Source organism: Phlebotomus papatasi, chromosome 3, assembly GCF_024763615.1.
Source record: "Phlebotomus papatasi isolate M1 chromosome 3, Ppap_2.1, whole genome shotgun sequence".
Classification (NCBI taxonomy): domain Eukaryota; kingdom Metazoa; phylum Arthropoda; class Insecta; order Diptera; family Psychodidae; genus Phlebotomus; species Phlebotomus papatasi.
In genome coordinates, this window is record NC_077224.1 from 15,304,881 (window position 1) to 15,323,842 (window position 18,962).

Consider the following 18,962-nt stretch of genomic DNA (forward strand, 5'->3'; position numbering starts at 1 on the left):
ATATTGTGGGGAGAAGCATGAAAAACATCTTTTTACAGTGATGCTTCAACTGTTTGTTATTTTTATAAATATCATTTTCCATTTTTCTCTTGATCATCCCACGCCTAAAAGCAAATTATTTCCCTTAAATTTTATCGAAATAATTGCTTCAATTTATTGGGACTTTGGCATAATATTTTTTGTAGGACGTTGGCATTTGACCTATTGAAAAGTTGCAAATAATCTTAGGCCACGCCTCCATCAGGAGCTATTAAGAGGATACGCCCATAGTTGATGTTTTTAAACTTTCAATGCCTAACAAAAGAATTGTATAATAACACTGTAGTAAACCCTACCATGAGCATAAGGCCGGCTTCAGACCTAAGGTTTAGCCCAGTTCCCAATGGTCTCAAAATTCAAAATAAGAACCAATTTTATTGGTTTATCAAAATTTAATGGATCAATTGCCCATGTTGAGCCATCTTAAGTGACAATTTTCCAAAACATATTGATTAAGAAAAAAATAGAGAAATTAAGCCATATGGTTAAGCCTTAGGTCTGAAGACCGTATAAGGTAGGACCTGAAGATTTCATATACTTATAACATAGGCCACGCCCATAGGGCTTTTCAAAGCACGAAAACATTGTGGTAACCATTTTAAAAAATTAAAAATATATTTTTAATTTTGTCAACTGTCAAATACTTTACGAGACAGTGGGTATAAAACCTAAAAAAAAATGGGTAGTGACAATGCAGATGAGTGGGCGTGGTTTACCAGAGGGCAATGAAGCATAGTTTATTCTCCCTTTGTTCCCTGCTTGCAAGCGTTATTACAGACACGGTGGTGATAAAGTTTGTATATTTTATGAGGACATTGCAAAAGTGGGCGTGACATCTTATAAAGCAATCAAGAATTAATATTTTTACTCTTGCCGCTCATTAAATAAGAATATCATAGAAAATACGTTCGAAATAAAAGATTTTTTAAAAGAAACTATGAATTTAGAAAACGGAAAAAAGCTTACAGCTATCCGAAGGACATGCAGTAAGTGGGCGTGGCATACTACAAAGTAAGCAGAAATGAATACTATTACCTTTGCTACCCATGTACAAGAATATCACGGAGAATACGTTTAAAATGTTTAAAATAATATATTTTTCATGGAAACGATGCATGTAGATAGCGGGTAAAAGCTAAAACCTATCGATAACCCAGTAAGTGGGCGTGGCATATTACAGAGCAGAAAAGAAATTATATTTTTAACTTATCCTCTCATTTACAAATCAATCACTGATAATACGTTTTAAAAAACAAATTTTTGGTATAGAAACGAGCATTTAGATAACTGATAAAAGCTAAGATCTATCGGTAGGGAACTGCAATAAGTGGGCGTGGCATACTACAGAGCAGACGAGAATTAATAGTTTTTACTTTTGCCCCTTATTTACAAGAATATAATGAAAAATACGTTAAAAATAATGGATTTTCGGTAAGAAGTAGGTACCTCTTTCTTACAGACAGGGATCAGACAAAGGCTAGGGGTTTTTGGTTTGGACAAAAAATATAAGTGGGCGTGGCCTCCGAGAAGGTCAGGTTTTTCTGGTTTTGCTCCTTGCTTAAAACAATCTTACGGAAAATAAGTTTAAAATAAAGGATTTTAGGCAGGAATAATGTTTAATTAGACAGAGATCAGACAAGAGCTTGGAGATTCGGGCATGAAGAAACCGTATAAGTGGGTGTGTCTTCCGAAAGCAAGAAATCACATTATTCGGGGTTTCGCGCTCCACTTAGAAGAATTTTACGAATAATACGATTCAGATAAAGTAGTTTACACAGGACTGATATACAATTACACAGAGATCGCACAAGAGATTGGGTTTTGGGCATGGAAAAAACCGTATAAGTGGGCGTGGCTTCCGAGAAGAAAAGATTCATTATTTTTCACTTTTAGTTCCCTACTTAAAACAATCTTACGGAAAATACGTTAAAAATAATTATTTTAAGCAGAAATTATATATAATTAGACAGATCGGACAAGAGTTTGGAGATTTGAGCGTGGACAATACTTATAAATGGGCGTGGCCTCCGAGAAAGCAAAGGTTCATAATTTTTCCCGCCTTCTGTTCCCTACTTAAAACAATCTTACGGAAAATACATTTAAAACAACGGATTTTAGGCAGGAATTATGTATAATAGACAGAAATCAGACAAGGGCTTGGGAATTTGGGCGTGGACAAAATATACAAGTGGGCGCGGCCTTCACTCAGACTCATAATTTTTATAGTATTGGGCCTTACTTCAAACAATCCAATTGATCTAAAAATCGCAATCTTTGAATAAGAGTATGCGTACAATTGGGTGTGTCTTTGAAAAGGGAGTATCAACAACATTTATTGCCTATGCCCCTCCCCCTCAGGATTATCAGGAGATTATTCAGGATGTTAAGTGACAAAAAAACCTGCTCTATGATGCAAACGCCTCGGGTTTAAATCCCTTGTAAGTCACCCGAAAATTTCTGGAATTAAAGGTTTTCTTTATAATGAATAACTAAAAATATCTAATCCGAGAAAGTCTGATTCACTGCAAAAAAATCTAATAAAAAATCCCAAAATATTTGACAAAAATTCCCTGTATCCATCTACATCTACGCATTGAAAGGTGTTGACCATAAATCAAAGATCGGAAGAAGTTCTTTTCGTAAATGTAAAGAACCCTCGAGAGTAATTACTCTTAATGTTGAAATAAAATTCTAACATAAATAAACAAATGCAAGAAATGCACTTGAGCTCCTCTCTGAGTCACACGAAAGAAGTAGCCTAATCCTCCTCCAGTCCGGATGGTTCTGTAATTGTTCATAAACCCTCCTCTATGTCTCTTTTATTAATATTTTTTTCTCTTCCCAACTCCTCAATCGTCTCTTATGAAACACGCGCCAAGAGCCGCAAATTGCTCGGGAATGATCTAAAATTGTAAACTCAATACTCATGCTCGCGTCTCATTTTTTTTCTTTTTGTATAAAAGATGCGCGAGGATGAAAAAAAGCAAATATCACTCTCACTCTTATACTAAACTTAATGAATGAAAGTGAAATGGTCGTAATTCTTGAAGGAGAAAACGAAAAAAAATACACAAACTCCAATTTATTTGCTATGATGTTCTGTAGTTTGCCTCATATACCAACTATTAAATGCATCTTCTACTCTTTTTTTTATATTCGTTTATAAATAAAATATTAGGATAATTATGCTTTCGGAATATGTTCCACTTCCACGGGTGCGCGGGAGATTAGTAAATAGACAAGACTGTTTGCGGAAATCCACACTAAAAATTCTCAGATTGATGAGCCTATTATTTGTAGAGACTTTGATATGTGATGTTGGGAATTTAATGTAGAAACTTGAATTATTTTTATACTTGACATAAATCTTTCAAAGATATTGATGCACAGGAATGAATTTGTTAGATAGCTTGACAAAGAAAATTATTGTTTAAAAATTCACTAAATTCTTCAAGAGCGAATGACAAAGAGATACTGTGAAAATCTTATACAAAAATCATAATTTAGATTGTCACTCAATGATTGTATACAAATTAGATTTTCATTCGTTGAATTTTTAATTCAAATGAAAAGTTTAAATTGATGTAGGGAACATTATCAAAGCCATAAAATCTCAATTCGCAGGTAAATATTTAAAGCTTTAATTTTTAAATATTTACCTTTGGTCTAAACCTTCTAAAATATTTCTCTGGATAGTAGGGTAAGTGTGCCAAATTCCGTCCAGCTTGCAATTCCGGCCACCTTTTTTGTTTCTTGAATGTCCATAAATTTTTACTTTTTGCATACTCTAGAGATTATACAATGCAAAAGAATAGCAAAAATTGTAGCTTCGACAAACGAGAAGACGTGAAAAAGACGTTGGAATAATTCCCGAAAGGCAAGCAACTATGAGAATGAAGGTGGCCGAAATAGGGTACCAAAGCTATGTTTAAATTTTTATTCATTTTAAAATGTATTAAGAATGATTTTAGAGTAAATAAAGACGATAAACTGCCTAGAAGGTTCCAAGGAACGCTCCTTAAGAAGAAAGAATAAAAAAAATCAATTTGTATTAAAAATATTACATTTCAAACTTGAGAGTTTTTCGCTTGCATGCAACTATGCCGAAATTTGGCACACTTACCCTATGTGTTTTTAAAGAATTTAAATTAAAAATGTTCACAGGGTAAAGTCAATAATCACTTTTATTTAATTACACATTAATCACTATCACCATTTAGAAATTTTAAACTTTAACTCTTAGACTTTAACTTTAAAGCACTCAAAGCTTTAAACGTTCTATCCATTCAGATCAAGCGATGGCTTTAAAATATTTAATAATATAGTATTAAATATTTAAATACCCGAGAAAAATATCTAACCCCAATGCTCCGAAATACTTATTTTTTTAGTTCAAAGAAATACTCCTTTTCCCAAATCAAAACTTTTTATATTTAACTTATATTTACAAAACAAATGTTATTCTGAGTTCAGAGGGGCAATTCACGAAAAAAAACAGTCAAAATTGACTGGGCGGCGAATATGGCGGAGACATATTTGGTGTGGCGAAAAGTGAAATAACCCTAATTAATACATTTTTCAGTTTGTCTTTATTCGCCGAAAAGTAGGCAAAACGCAATTGGCAGGTAATTTATGTCGTGTATTTAAAATTTGGAGTCGTTATAATATTTTAAGAATTTGAAGAATCATTCTAATTCCAATTCAAATTTATTCATTTAATTCAAAATTTATTCATTTTGTACTCAGGGTGGAGTAACCACTTATCGCCACTTTTAGGAAAAACTGAAATTAATTTAATTATAATTTTTAAACCCTTATTATAAAGTAACTCAAATTTGACACAAAGTTTCTTAGATATGTTGTCTATATATATCAGTCTAATAGTCCCTCAATTTAACGGTGGATCACCTAAAAATATATATTTTTATTAAAAATTCAAAAACAACCACTTCTCGCCACCTACTTGAAAAGGCCCAAACTCAATTATTTTGGACAATATTATTAAAAAATATATTCAGCGTTGCTTTTTTTCCTGATATCCTTTTTATTACTCGTATTATATGATTTTTCTTCGATTTAACTATAGGTGGCGAGAAGTGGGTCATTGGCGAGAAGTACCACCCTAAACGTGGTAAATAGTACTTCAAACGTTGCAAATATAATATATTTGATGCGTGTATTTATTGACACGTAGTGGTCTTGAGAAGGTTAATTTGATATCACAATTTTTTTGAATAACATTGTAGAACTCTTAGCTTGGTGAAATATTGTATGTAAAATTTAACAATAAACAATCTGAGACCTAGAAAATCCCTAAATAGTAATTCCTTTAATCCCTGAACTTTCCCAAAACCTACTTTTCAGAACGCATGAAGTATTTAAACGTTTATAAAATTTTAAAATCCAATATTTTCTTATTATTGCTGTGTCTGGGTATCTTTACTTAAATGAAATAATACAAATAAACAACTTTTTCATAAGATTTTTGTAAAAAAAAATCGTACCCTCCGGTTTCGAGCTGGAGGGTAAAATTGTCTGGGTACACCCCGAAATTCCAGCAGGTACAAGACCCAAAACCTTGTACACCCTCCATTTTTTAGCGAGGAGACGCACCTTTTCACAGAATGGCGAAATTCGCCTCGCAGAAAACATGCAATAACCAGTCAAAATTTCACTGGTTAATTTCGTGAATTGCCCTTCAGGTATAAAGCTTGACATTGTATCATAAAACATCAAAATAGGATAATCGCTGAAAGTGTGCTATTTATCTTGTCGCCACTGTACATAAATTCAAAATATAACCATATTAGAGGAAGTTAGTTATAAGTATTTGTGCATTTGAGTAACATTTAAAATGTGTCAAGAAACTTTTGGTCGATAAACAATTATCAACTTTTGGATAACAATTATTTTTGATATGAATTAAAATTAGTTCTTTTTCGAAATGCATAAATAATGTCTATGTATTACAGGCAACTCTTTCGAAAACCGAAAAACTTAAAAAGTTTTTTTTTACAATTTTTCCGCCTGAGTTCTCGAGAAAACTTTTGGTCTATGTTCAGTTTAAAAGGAGCATTGTTCAAAAAAGGCACCGGTAAGGCTTGAAATATCCAGTTATACATATGTTATATTATTATCAAGTGTGTCTCGGCTAAAATAGAAAATCTGACAGATTCAAATAAATGTGAACATCTTTAGTCTAGGACGTCAAAATGATGTCACGGTCAGAAAAATGTGACAGTTAAACATGCTTTTCAAAACCGTCCCACCCGTCACACAAACTCATTCCTCAGCATCTCCACCCATTTCTATCAGTGTAGAATTTGAATTTTCTCCGGTAGAAAGCTCACATCTGCCTCTTCACAACTTCCTCAGCAAACAAATAAAGCCTCTCTTCTTATCATAAGAATCTTCTTTGCATGAAATAATTATTCTGAGTCATTGATTAACCTACTTCCATCAGTCTTGGAGAAAAGTCCAATTTGTCCCTTAAGGTCATGCCCAAACAATGAAGCTTATAAGCTCTTGGGCTGATACAGCTCAAGTAACACGAGTGGAGACCTCTTTTTCCCACTAGACCAGATTCTTAGAGCGGGAAGAGTCGATTGGGGATTTTAGGGGAGCTCATGTAATTCTATTAATACGCTGTATAAAATTCATCATCAATTTCTATTAATATCCTCATATGAGACAATGCATTTTAGTTGAGAGAGATTTTGTGGGTATATGTGAGAAAATCTCAAGTCAGCAAATAAGACAGCTTTTCTCTTTATTTTTTTTTCTTCGAGATTTTCTCACAAAAGCTCAGGGAGTCGATGAGTGGTGTCTTTAGCACAAACTCCCCAGTCTTATATTTGCGATCATGGGAAAAGCATCGAACAAGAGAGAAAGTGTGTGGATTTTTGCTTTTGAATCTATCACGATGGATTTATTTATATCTTAAGTCTGGTGCTCTGCTTTTTGTCTCGAGACGTGAAAAGAAGAAAAAAAATTGAGCAGAAAAAAGTTTCCTCGATCAAAAAAGACTTTTTTTTTAACTTGTCTGTGTACTCTGAAGAATTACAGGAGTTTAGTTAGTGATCGAAGAGATATTAATCCCTGGAATGGATGTGTTGTGACAATTTGGTAGAGATCACCAAAAAGAAAATTACATTTCGTGTAACCTAGCTGTGAGTTAGTGCTAGAGAAGAAAAATGGCTAATGTGAAGAAATCCCATCATCAGCATGTCTTTCAGCGCCACAACACCACTTATAAGCCCCCTTTTATGCGAAATAGAAGGGTAAGTAGTGCTGAGTTGACTGAGGGGAGCTTTCCTACTATATGCTTCCTTCCTACATAGTGGAGGATGCACTGACCTTAACCTAATAATTTCCATCTCGACGATCAGTTTTTTTTTCATCCTTCTCCACTCGCACATTTTTAACCCTGCAGCGAACATATCGACCACTCAGAATATAATGCGACTAACTCGATTTTTTGCAAAATTCGTTTTTTTCGCTTTTCGGATACTCCGTGACACCCTCTACCTTCCCTGTGAATATTATACCTGAATATAAATTATTTCCAAAGTTATAGCGCTTTTTCTAAAAAAGCAAAATCTCACTCATTTTTCAATTCAGTCAGGATAAGAGCCGCATAACTCGACCGTGTGACGTCATCATTTTGCTTGTCAAAAGTATCCCGGCTGATTTCACGACAATAGATAAGCTATTATTTGGCTGCAAATATGTATAGTCTTCAATTTGGTAATAACTAGTCAATAACTAATATTGTTAATAATAATTAATAACTCTTCTATAAAATTAAAAAAAATGGATCAAAAACTAAAAATTGGATATTGAATACGAAATAGGCGTAAAATGCTAGTATTTTTATATGGAGTTTGACAGCTGTAATGGACATTTGAATGGCTTATATTTTATAAAGATCAAAGAAAATTTCACGATTTAATCCAGAATATAAATTTTGCGAATATTGCAATTATTTATGAAATATTACTGATATCTTGATATTTTTTTTGAGGTTCTCTAGTATTGCAAGTATTGCAAACCTGGATAAAAGCAATAAAATGCTAATTTATTATGCATCAAACTTCTCCTTGGCGCGAGAGCTCATAACCTATTAACTTTTAAGAAATTTTGTTGCTTGAAAATTGGTTAGAAATAATAATAAGAAATATGTGAAAAAGTGAAAATAATAAAAACTAAATAATATAAGACCTACAGGTGGTGTGGTTATCCGTCCTGGGAATCCTACTTCACTGAAACACTACCTCTTGGTTCGATAATTATATCTTTTTATTAATCAATTTTCACATGAAAGTTTTCTACATTTTCTTTCGGATAATTAGCCGCCATTCCAAACTTCACTTCTTCTACTTCTTCCTCTTCCAGTTCCCCATCCTAGACACACACCAACTGATCGACATTTTCCCATCACTATAGTTCCCACAGGGTAAATTCTGTAATTGTCGTGGAATTTTCACGCTTGCGTTTGAAACCTGTCAATGCCAATCGAACTTTTGTTCTCATATCACATTTGTTCGATTCGAAAATGCAATTAATTGATTTTTTCACACTTTAAAACCCAAATTGGCATTTTACTTTAATTTCAAGTGATAACACTAATGTATAGAGAATTTAATTAGCTTTCGTTTAGTAGAAAAAAATAGTTGATAACTTTTTTATTATGTTAAAAATTGAAAAAAAAACTAAAAAATGGGCGTAAAATACCAAATTGGCGTAAAATGCTACCTTTTATACGTAGTTGGCATCCGAAATGGACATTTGAATGGCTTATACTATATAACCTAAAAAATGTTAATATTTTTGAGTTTTGTCACGATTCGAAAAATACGTGACAATAATAAAATAAATATTAAAAATTAAGTAATATAAGACCAAGAATTGATGTAGAATGGTAATGTAAAAAAAGGTGAATATTCACTTTTCGCTTTGTTTTACTCTTTCTTTTCTTTTTAAACTATATATGAGAATTTTGAAAATTTACAGGATAATATATAGATATGAGTTCTAAGATTCTTGCCAAATTGTTAGAAAAAAGAAAATTCAATATTTAAACAAATAGTATAAGGAAATTCAATAGAAGTTGCCTTTTTGCTACGAAAATCTGTAAAAATTCACTTTAGCATTTGTTGTCAATTTTCACAAAATTTATATAAAAATGACTAGAAAAATGGGAAAATATTTATTGAAAAAATAATTTATGAGTCCTAGAACTGCTGTAGAAGTTTTACGGAAAGAAAAATATTGAAAAATTGCTTTTTTGTGGAGAATAATTGCACTGGCATTTTATGCCAGTTTGGTGTTTCACGTAATTTTTTTGGCTCGGGTTTTAAAGTTTTAAAATGTCTTGAAAAAAATACTTATCAAAATTAGAATACATAGACAGTGATGCGTATGGGGAATGATATCGAAACAATTTTGACAAGTGATGCGTGACCAGCCGGGTCGCTTGGCAGCGTGGGAAACTCGAGTTGTTCGGGTCTTATCCTGAGCTTTTGATATGACAGCTCAGGAAAAATATGTTACAACTCGGAAAATATTGTAATAGTTATTAAAATACACATTATTTTGTGAAAGTTTTATGGAATTAAGATAGCTATTATCGAATCCTTCCGTTTGATGTACAATATTAGGAAAGTGAAGTTAAATTAATTGATTTATTAGCAAATGCAAATCTCAGCTTTAAATCGCTCTCCTGTAAAGTTGGCCATTCGCGAGTTAGTCGGATTATATTCTGAGTGGTCGATATCGCATTCAACCATCAATTTTCCCATTTTCATGACTCTCACATTCTTTCAGTCTGACTGAAAGCCATTGAGGGGCCGGGAAAATGAATGGGAAGTCTCTTGTGAGCATTGGAAAAGCTCCAAAAAATAATATCACGACTTAAATATGCCAGATAGTATGCAGTAATTTCCAAAAGAATCTCACACAATGTCTCATGCATTTTTAACCGACTCGTTTTCACTTCAATTCACAGCTAAAGCAATTGTCTGAAATTTTTTTTAGGGCTCTTTAGGCAAAAATCAGCTTAGAAAGAGTCTATAGTCTCGTTTAAAACGGGGTATTTAAAAATACAGCCGGTGTCCTATGCACCGGTGAGTCTTGAAATATCCAGTTATACGTCTGTTATAATCCTCCCGAGTGTGTCTCGGCTAAAATAAAAGTCTAACTGACTTAAATAAATGTTAATTGAAGAGGTAGTTAGGTAAATTAGAACACCGACTGATCATAATTAGAGAAAAACAGTTAGATAGAGTAAAATTTGGAAAAGCGGACACTTAATTTCAATTTTCAATTTCAATTTATTCAAAATACCAACACAAAATAGGGTTCAACCCTCTTACAAATGTGTGGCTACAAAAAAAAAAAAAAAAAAAAAAAAAAACTAAAGAAAAAAATGAGAAAAGGAAAGACAAAAGCAGAACGCATCAAGCAATCCTGGACTTGAAATAACCCTCAATGTTTCTCACAGAAGCGCGAGCATAACACGGGATCACTTAAGGGGGGAGCTTGAATTAGAAAGCCAAAATTTAGCTCCTTTCGCGATTTTTTTTTTGAAGACACGGAACCGACCAAGCTTCATTAAATATTTTACTAATCACGAATTACGGGATACCGGAATTCTTAAAATCTAGGGATAATGAAAATCTCAGGCGAAGTCCTGTAATTTCGTTCTCAAATTTTTATAAATTTCAAGATTCTGGGCTTCCGTTTTATTCAACGCTTGATTCCGAGATTAATCCTGATCCAAAAAAGTGTCGAAATCATACGATTTTGAGATCCCGTTTTAAAAACCCTAGTTAAAAATATTTTAAATGCTTAAATAATTTTTCTTGAAAAAAAAATACAAAATGGCGGAATAATGAGCACTACGTAAATACCTAGCTATAACACTCTCTACCCTAACCATATTTCGGGAAGAAATATTGATTTTACCATTCTGTTAAACACGAATAAAAATTCAAAGATCATTTAGATCCAACTAGAAGAGAATTTAATTTTGAAGAGAACAAGCCTTGTATTATTTCATTCGGTCAATAAGTTTTATTTCTATTTTTCCCACAAATTCGACAAAATTGTAAAAATGATAGAAGAAAATGTTCTTCAATGATTTGCATATTCGCCCAAATGCTCCCAAATCTGCTCGACGCTCATTTGCTTCTGTTTTGTATCTCACTTCAAATTGACTTCAGAAATTTTAATAATAGAGCAACTGTACCAAATTTCGGCCAGCTTGCAATTCCGACCACTTCTTGTTCCTGGAATTTCTATGAATTTTGAGTTTTTGCATACTCTGGAGGTTATACAATGCAAAAAAATAAGCAAAAAATGTCACTTCTATGTACGAGATAATGTGAAAAAGGCTTTAGCAGAATTCCGGAAGGGCAAAAAACTATTAGAATCAAACTGGCCGAAATATTACCCAAAGCTATGTCTATATTTTTATTCATTTTAAAATGAATTAAGAATTATTTTAAAGAAAACAAAAACGACAAACTATCCACAAGATTTCAAGCAACACTCCTTAAAAAGTAGTTTAAATGAGCTTTTAAAGGATAATTAGTTACTTAGCATTTATAAGAAACTCATTTTAGTTGAGTTGATCTAACAAACACAGAGTTTGAAAAATAATTTTTAAATAGAAGCGCCTAAAGGTAGGCAAACTGATCGAGAGAAAAGCTCAGTGAGAGATTTACGAAAGTAATATTTTCAATTAAAATATTTTAGTATAAGTAATCCTTTAAGAAAGTAATTGTAATACTGGAATTGACTAGAATTCAAGCCCCTTCGAAAATTTATATCCACTTAGGATTTTTTTATCAGTTTTTTTTATTATTTGTAATCTAATTAAACCTAAAAACGAATACACAAATCTCCTAACCAAATCAACATTTTATTAAAAAAAACAAATAAATAATCAGGTGTTTATTAGTTTGTTAATGACTGAATCGGCTTAAATTTCTCAAGAATAACTGAATCTGTCATGATTCCGATAGGACAGGTGTGCAAAATTTCGGACAGGACCCATTTAAGCACAAATGTTCAAATTGTAAACAGTTATATTTTTATTGCACATTGATACTTCTGTTACTTCCTTTTCAGGAATTTTTCTTGCAACATTCCAGAGTAGTTTATTGTCTTTGTTTTCCTAATTCTTAACACGTATAAAATTCAATAAAATCTAGATATAGGTGTGCAATATCGGACACAAAGTTTTCCGAAGCTTCCTGGGCCTTCCGGAACTCTTACCAGGCTTTTCCCTCCCCCCCCCTCCTTACCTATTTTGTAGGTCTAAAGCCCTTCGGCCTGTTATGACCAAGAACCATTTCTAAAAAAGCTAAAACGCTAGATAAATAAATAACAAATAAGAAACAACACAAATAAATTACAATTTGTCTCCCAATAAAATTGACTCACACATATTTAAGGCTGTCTCTCACTAGGCTTTTCTCATAGCATCTCATTCACAAAAATACCTAAAAATTCATAGGGTTTTGAGAAGCATAATAAGTGTCCGATATTGCAAACTGGCCGAAATTTTGCACATTTTAATTATTCTATGTAATGCATGTTTTTAAGGTAACCGTACACGGTTTGTAAAGCTTTTAGTTTTTAAATAGAAAGTTCAATTGAGATTTTTATTTCATTAATCGTAATATAAGGGGTGCAATACCAAATCGTTCCTATCACAAATCTGAAATTTTGAGTCCACTGCCATCTTAGCGTTAAAGACCTACTTCCAGAAACGTTTTGGAATAGACAAAAAACCATTCTATTTTCACAAGTTTTTAAGTTGAGTAAGAATATTAACTAAATTAAACTAGTTAAATTCAGGATAAAAAATGTAAATTGATGCTCTATTGCGTCTCCTGAAAATTTGTTTATATTTCATTATTAAGTTTCTAATTATAAACATGTGAATTAGTACAAAAAAAAGTTACTCTCTGAGGTTCTGTCGGGGTTAAATGGTTTTTTTTAAGAAAAACGGTGTATACAATTATTATTAAACAAAATAACTTAAACGTACGATAGTAGAAATTCGATAATTGTATTGAGGTTCTCATTGTTCATGTATTAAAGTTTGTACATATTTTTTTAGAATTTTCACTTTTTACATGAATATAAAAGGGGTAGTAGAAAGGTCCCCAATTATATAGAAAATTTGATTTTCATTCTAATATGAAAGTAGCATTATTCATGACAATTTTCCTTTTCGTCCTATTTCAAGAACAATTTTAGAAATTCATACCTCCATTTCAGGGGAACATTCAAAGTGAATTAAACTTTCTTGCAAACCTTCTGGTACCCATAATAAAAAGCAAGTAATGCTAAAAGAATACCTTACAGAGGTTTTCCCCATGACTATACAGAAAAAAAAGAGAACTAAAAGACCTTAGAGAGGGTCAAATCCCGGAAGACGGTTAACTTTAAAATCGCCCTAGTCAGAAATGAAGTAAACTTATCAATTGATTGAGCAGTTCTCGCACAAGAAATCGGATGTTTTCACTGAGCAAGTTGTTGAGAAAAATCCTAATTTTAGAATCCACCTATTCATCCATCCGTCGAAAAGTTATAGAGAGAAATGAATTGAAACTCACTAGTACTCAACTCTATGTTTACAAATTTATGCCATAGTCTCATCCTCCCCAGACGCCAATATCTTTCGTGCGGCAAGTGGGCCTCCAGGGGGGACAAGGGCGTGGAAAAAATTGTCAAATGAGCTGAATAGTGCGATATTTGGCAAAAGACGAGCACATAATTCAATTGCCAAGCAGAAATGACTGTATAATTTGAAGTATTTCCCAAAAGTCCGTATTTCTCCTCACTGGAGATTTGTCATAGTGGAAAATTTGCCAGGGTTGCAATAAGGCAGCAAAATTTGCCCCTGTGGCGATTTCTTTATGATCTCCCTTACACAATTGCCAAATAAATAAATCATATTATAATATATTTATGTGCGAAAACTTTTAAATTATATGGCACAGAAGAAATTTAAAGTATATTAACTGAAAAAGTCCTACGACCTCGCTATGACAATTAACATTCCTCTTTGCCCATATTCGTTTCCTTAAAACTAAGCCACTTCAGATAGAAAAGATAATTTAGGGAGGAACGGGGCAGGTATAAACATATTTATGTTATGCGAAATGTTAAGAACATGCTTGCAATAAATTAAAGATTCCAAAACATTTTAGAGGACTTTCAAAGATAAATTCATGTTTTGTGATAAAGTTCTTCAAATCTAAAATGTCAAATTTACTTAAACTTTTATGTTAATCTGCATCAAAATTCACTATTATTAACCTTTTAACGCCGATACACTTTTTACAGACTGAAAATCAACAATAAAAATTAAACTGAGAAACATAATCAATGATAAGTCTTACATCTAATATTGGAAAGTCCAACAGAGTCTGATTCGGTGTATTTCACTGAGAAAAAAAAGAGGGTGCGATTAACATTTTTTCCTCATAACTTTAACACTTTTTAGGTGTAAATATATATAAACATTTTTTAATGTTAATTTCACACCTTACTAAGGGTAAAATTAACGTGAAAAAGGATAGCTTTAGCACCTAATACACCTAAAAAGGGTAATATTTACACCGATTTTGGATCAATACTGCAGGGTAATATTAACATTTCCGGAATGTTATTTTAACTTTTTCGGATCTCTCTCTGTTTTGTGCTTATATGGATAATATGGACAAAAATAACCCAAAAATTTAAGTAATTTTTCTGACAATACCAATGAATAATATTTTTCGCTTTAATGAAAAATATTACGTATGAGTATTGTACTTCTTATTGCAAAAGGGGTTTTGCTTAAAAAATTGAAAGTATAAAAAATAAATAAAATCAATTTGAGAATTTTAAAATTCGCCATTTTTGAGCTTAAATATTTACTACATAGCAAATAGCTAGAGACTTGCAAAAAATATTCTAGATTCCTTCAACCTTCTACTTTACAATTATGTACGGACATAAGAAAAAAGACTTTAGGTAGTCAGGAGAAATTATTTTCTTTATGGGACACCGATGTTCCAATCGTCCTTAAAGGGTTAAGCTAAATTTAGAATTCTAAAGTGACCTCTATAGGGGAAAGTAGGGCACCTTTGAATTCCGACACCTCTAAAATAGGAATTTTTCTCCTAGTTTTAAATTTAGCTGAGCCTTATTAAAATGTAATGTATAATTGTAAATTGTAATCCTGAAAATAATTTTTTTCGCAAACGTTTACCCACTGTTGTTGATACTGTTGACGATTGAAGTGTCAAGAATATCGATATTCGAAATGGCACAACAGTCAGCGCTAATGCGACGAATACTTGAACTTGCACTTTAGGCTTCTGGTAGATATTTGAATACAGTTGGCTTGGCTTTGGAATGACTTCGAACTACGAAGACTTCGAATTATCCTCTTTTTTTGTTCGCTTTCAACAACTTAATTGAAATTAACAATTTTATACAGGATATTAGGGCAATGTCTATCAACATTCATTTTCCATACGTTTTTGCATACAGGCACTGAAGACTAATGTCAAGTTTTTTCCTAAACAGAATTGACTTATCAGTCTGATATATTTCGAAATTGTGCATTAAAAGCTATTTGAAAATACATATTTCATAATGTTCGCTGAATTAATACAAGAACCACGAGTAAATTTATTTAAGTCGCAATGCAATATCTGCAACGCAACATTTTTACAAGGAAAAGAGAAAAATAGCTCCACTTTTTATTAGGCTTGACGGGCCCCTGGTCTGCAGCAAATTGGACAACATTTTATATATATTTTGCATATTAAGAAACATTACGAAGTTAGAAACCAATTTTGTTATTTTAGGTTTCATTTAAAATGATTTCGAATTCTTTTTCGCTGACAAAAATAGATCAAATCAAACTTTTTATCGACAAATTTTATTTTTTACTAGCATATACTGATCGAAAATGTTAATCTCACTTAAAATCACAAAAAAAAATTCCCAAAGTTATGCATGCCTGAAACTGCCCAAATTTCCTCTGCCACCGTAATTAGATATTTACATTTCAACACTTTTAATGGGAAATTCTTAATTATTATTTGATTTGTGGCCTAAAGAAATTTAAAGTTCTGAAATCAAGAATCTTTATCACTCGGTAATAATCAGATTTTTGGGTAGGGGACATCGGGGTAGAATTAGTCACGCATGGTATTAGACAGTGAGATGTCCTGCCTTAGATGAAATATTGAGGAAACCACTCTTTATTCCAAGTAAACACATCCCTTCCTATTCATTGAATATTTATCAGCCTGGTACAAACATTTTTTTTTATTGAAAGTTTGAAAACACCATCGTGGAAACAAGACATATTCATGCTCCCATCCAGGATTGAAATGGGGACCTGTCTCGTTATCTAATCGTATAGATCATGATATATCTATATCTATTAGAAATTGATATGACTAGGTGTGACGATACATATCTAACCATTTGTAGACAGATGAACAAACAACGTGATATAATTTCTTAAAAAATTGTCTGAAACGCGAAGATTGGTTGAGAAAATTGGTCCCATAAATTTTATAGTATAAAGAGATACAGTGAGTGTCAATAGTTTGTTGCCTAATGGATGTTTGAGAAATCAAGTGAAAAAAATGATAGAAAAAAACACTTTTCCAAATTTTTCTTTTTGCAGATGAGTTCCTTGTAATCCGTAGATATTATTTATAATTTTCAAAAAAAATAATTAATTTTATTTCATATCAAAAATAATTGTTTTCCAAAAGTTGGTCATTTTTGAAAAATCAAAAGTTTGTTGCCTCATTAAAAAAAACTAATTCAAAATGGTGAAAACGTGCAATCAACTTTATGTAAACCGGTTACATTTTGAGCTTATGTCATTTGATAGGCAAAAGGTGGATTTGTACATTTTTAAGGCTGTCAATGGTAAATATATAGGTGTAAAAGTGATGATAAATAACAAGAAATAATCAGTTTTTTGATAATTCATAATTTAGGTTATAATGGCAAATTACAAAAAGTTGAAAGGTGGGATATTGTCCAGAGATACTGCTGGAAGGAATCGGCGTCGCTTAATTGCCAAATTTTATGGAAATTCATGAAAAGTTATACATAAAATGGTCAAATATTATAGTTATGAGGCACGAGTACATCTGAAAAACGCTACTGGTAGACCCAGGGTTTCGACTCAGAAAGTCGATAACCGCATTCTAGGTATCTCTGATAGTAACCCCATGATCTTTGCTTCAAAAATTTAAAGTCGGCTGGTTACAGAGGGCATACAATATAATGGGCATATAATGTCTAAAAATCGCAGTTGCGAGAAGACCAAGTACAATGAGGCCTGTGTTTCGTCAAAAATGCGTTTTTGACAGAATTATGACGTTTCCATCTCCAGCACTGTAGGCGTTTACCTTAAAAAAACAGGTTTTGACGGAAATTGCTCTCAATGTGTAGGAACTTTAAGGGACCCAGGTCAAAATACCAAAAGATAAAATCCTGAATGGGACAAAATCCCGAAAACTCAAAATACAGAACACGAAAATCCCGAATGGGTCAAAATTCCGAATAACCACAATTCTGAATGGGTCAAAATCAAAAATGGGCCAATATCCGAAAAAGCCAAAATCCCGAAATCCGAAATCCCGAAAATCCAAAATCCTGAATGGGCCAAAATCCCGAAAAGTTAAAATGTAGAACATGAAAATCCCGAATGGGTCGAAATTCCGAATAGCCAAAATTCTGAATGGGTCAAAATCACAAATGAACCAATATCCAGAAAAGTCAAAATCCCGAAATCCGAAATCACGAATGAGCTAAAATCCCGAATGGGTCATAATGTCAAAAAGTCAAAATTCCGAAAAACCAAAATCCTGATTGGGTCAAAATCCCGAATGAGCCAAAATGAGTAAAAATGAGTTCAAAATCTCGAAAACCAACATCTGGATACAAAAAATCCTAAAATTCACAATACCGATAGGGTCAAAATCCCGAAAAGACAAAATCCCGAACGCCAAAATCCAGAAAAGATCAAAGTCCTAAAGACCAAAATCCAAAAAACTAAAAACCCGAATAGATTAATCTATTCGGGTTTTTGTCAAGAGTCAAAATCCCGCATGGATCAAAATATCCAAAATCCTGAATGTGCCAAAATCCCGAATGAGTAAAATCTCAAATATCCAAAATACTGAATGGGCCAAAATCCTGAATGAATCAAAATCCCGAAAAGTAAAAAAAAAACTTTATTGGGTCAAAATCTCGAATGAGTCAAAATCCCAAAAACCAAAATACCGAAACGCCAAAATGCTGAATGGTTCAAAATCCCAAAATTCCGAATGGATCAAAATTCTAAAAAGTAAATATCCCAAAAACCGAAATCCTGAATGAATCAAAATCCTGAAAAGTAAAAAAGCTTGAATGGGTCAAAATCCCGAATGAGTCAAAATTCCAAAAAGTCAAAATCCCAAAAACCAAAATCCCTAAAAATAAAAATGCTGAATGGTTCAAAATCCCACAATTCCGAATGGGTCAAAATTACAAAAAGTAAAGATTTCAAAAATCAAAATCCTGTATAGGATAAAATTCCGAACGGGTCGAAATCCGGTATGGGTCGGAATGCCAAATAAGTCAATATTCCGAAACCCAAAAATTCCTGAACACTTTTAAAGTGACATAGCTACTCCCATTCCACCTACGCTTGATGGGGGCAAAGGGAAATTTTCTGTGTTTTAAGAAATCATTCCACACATTATCCTTCGTCCAATTTTATCCCTTTCAAGATTTTGACCATTTGGAATTTTCGCATTCGGAATTTTGGCCAGTACCGGTACTTAAGTGAAGAAAAATAAATGGTCCAGTAGAAAATGTTACTTTTCCAACTGGCTAATTTT

General features: G+C 32.5%; 1 protein-coding gene across 12 annotated transcripts in view; it reads left to right on the top strand.

The window, feature by feature from the left end:
* LOC129807828 (voltage-dependent L-type calcium channel subunit beta-2) overlaps positions 1 to 18,962 on the top strand; it is a 130,985-nt gene that overhangs the window by 93,370 nt on the left and 18,653 nt on the right. For 3 of the 12 annotated variants that reach the window (XM_055857370.1, XM_055857376.1, XM_055857377.1), the window contains exon 1: positions 6,868 to 7,319. The exons of 8 other annotated variants lie outside the window; for them this stretch is intronic. In XM_055857370.1, the coding sequence (XP_055713345.1) occupies positions 7,233 to 7,319 (87 nt within the window). In that variant the 5' untranslated portion in view covers positions 6,868 to 7,232. Of the gene's footprint in view, positions 1 to 6,746; positions 7,320 to 18,962 lie in introns of those variants that run through there. One more of the 12 variants, XM_055857374.1, reaches the window with a different exon arrangement.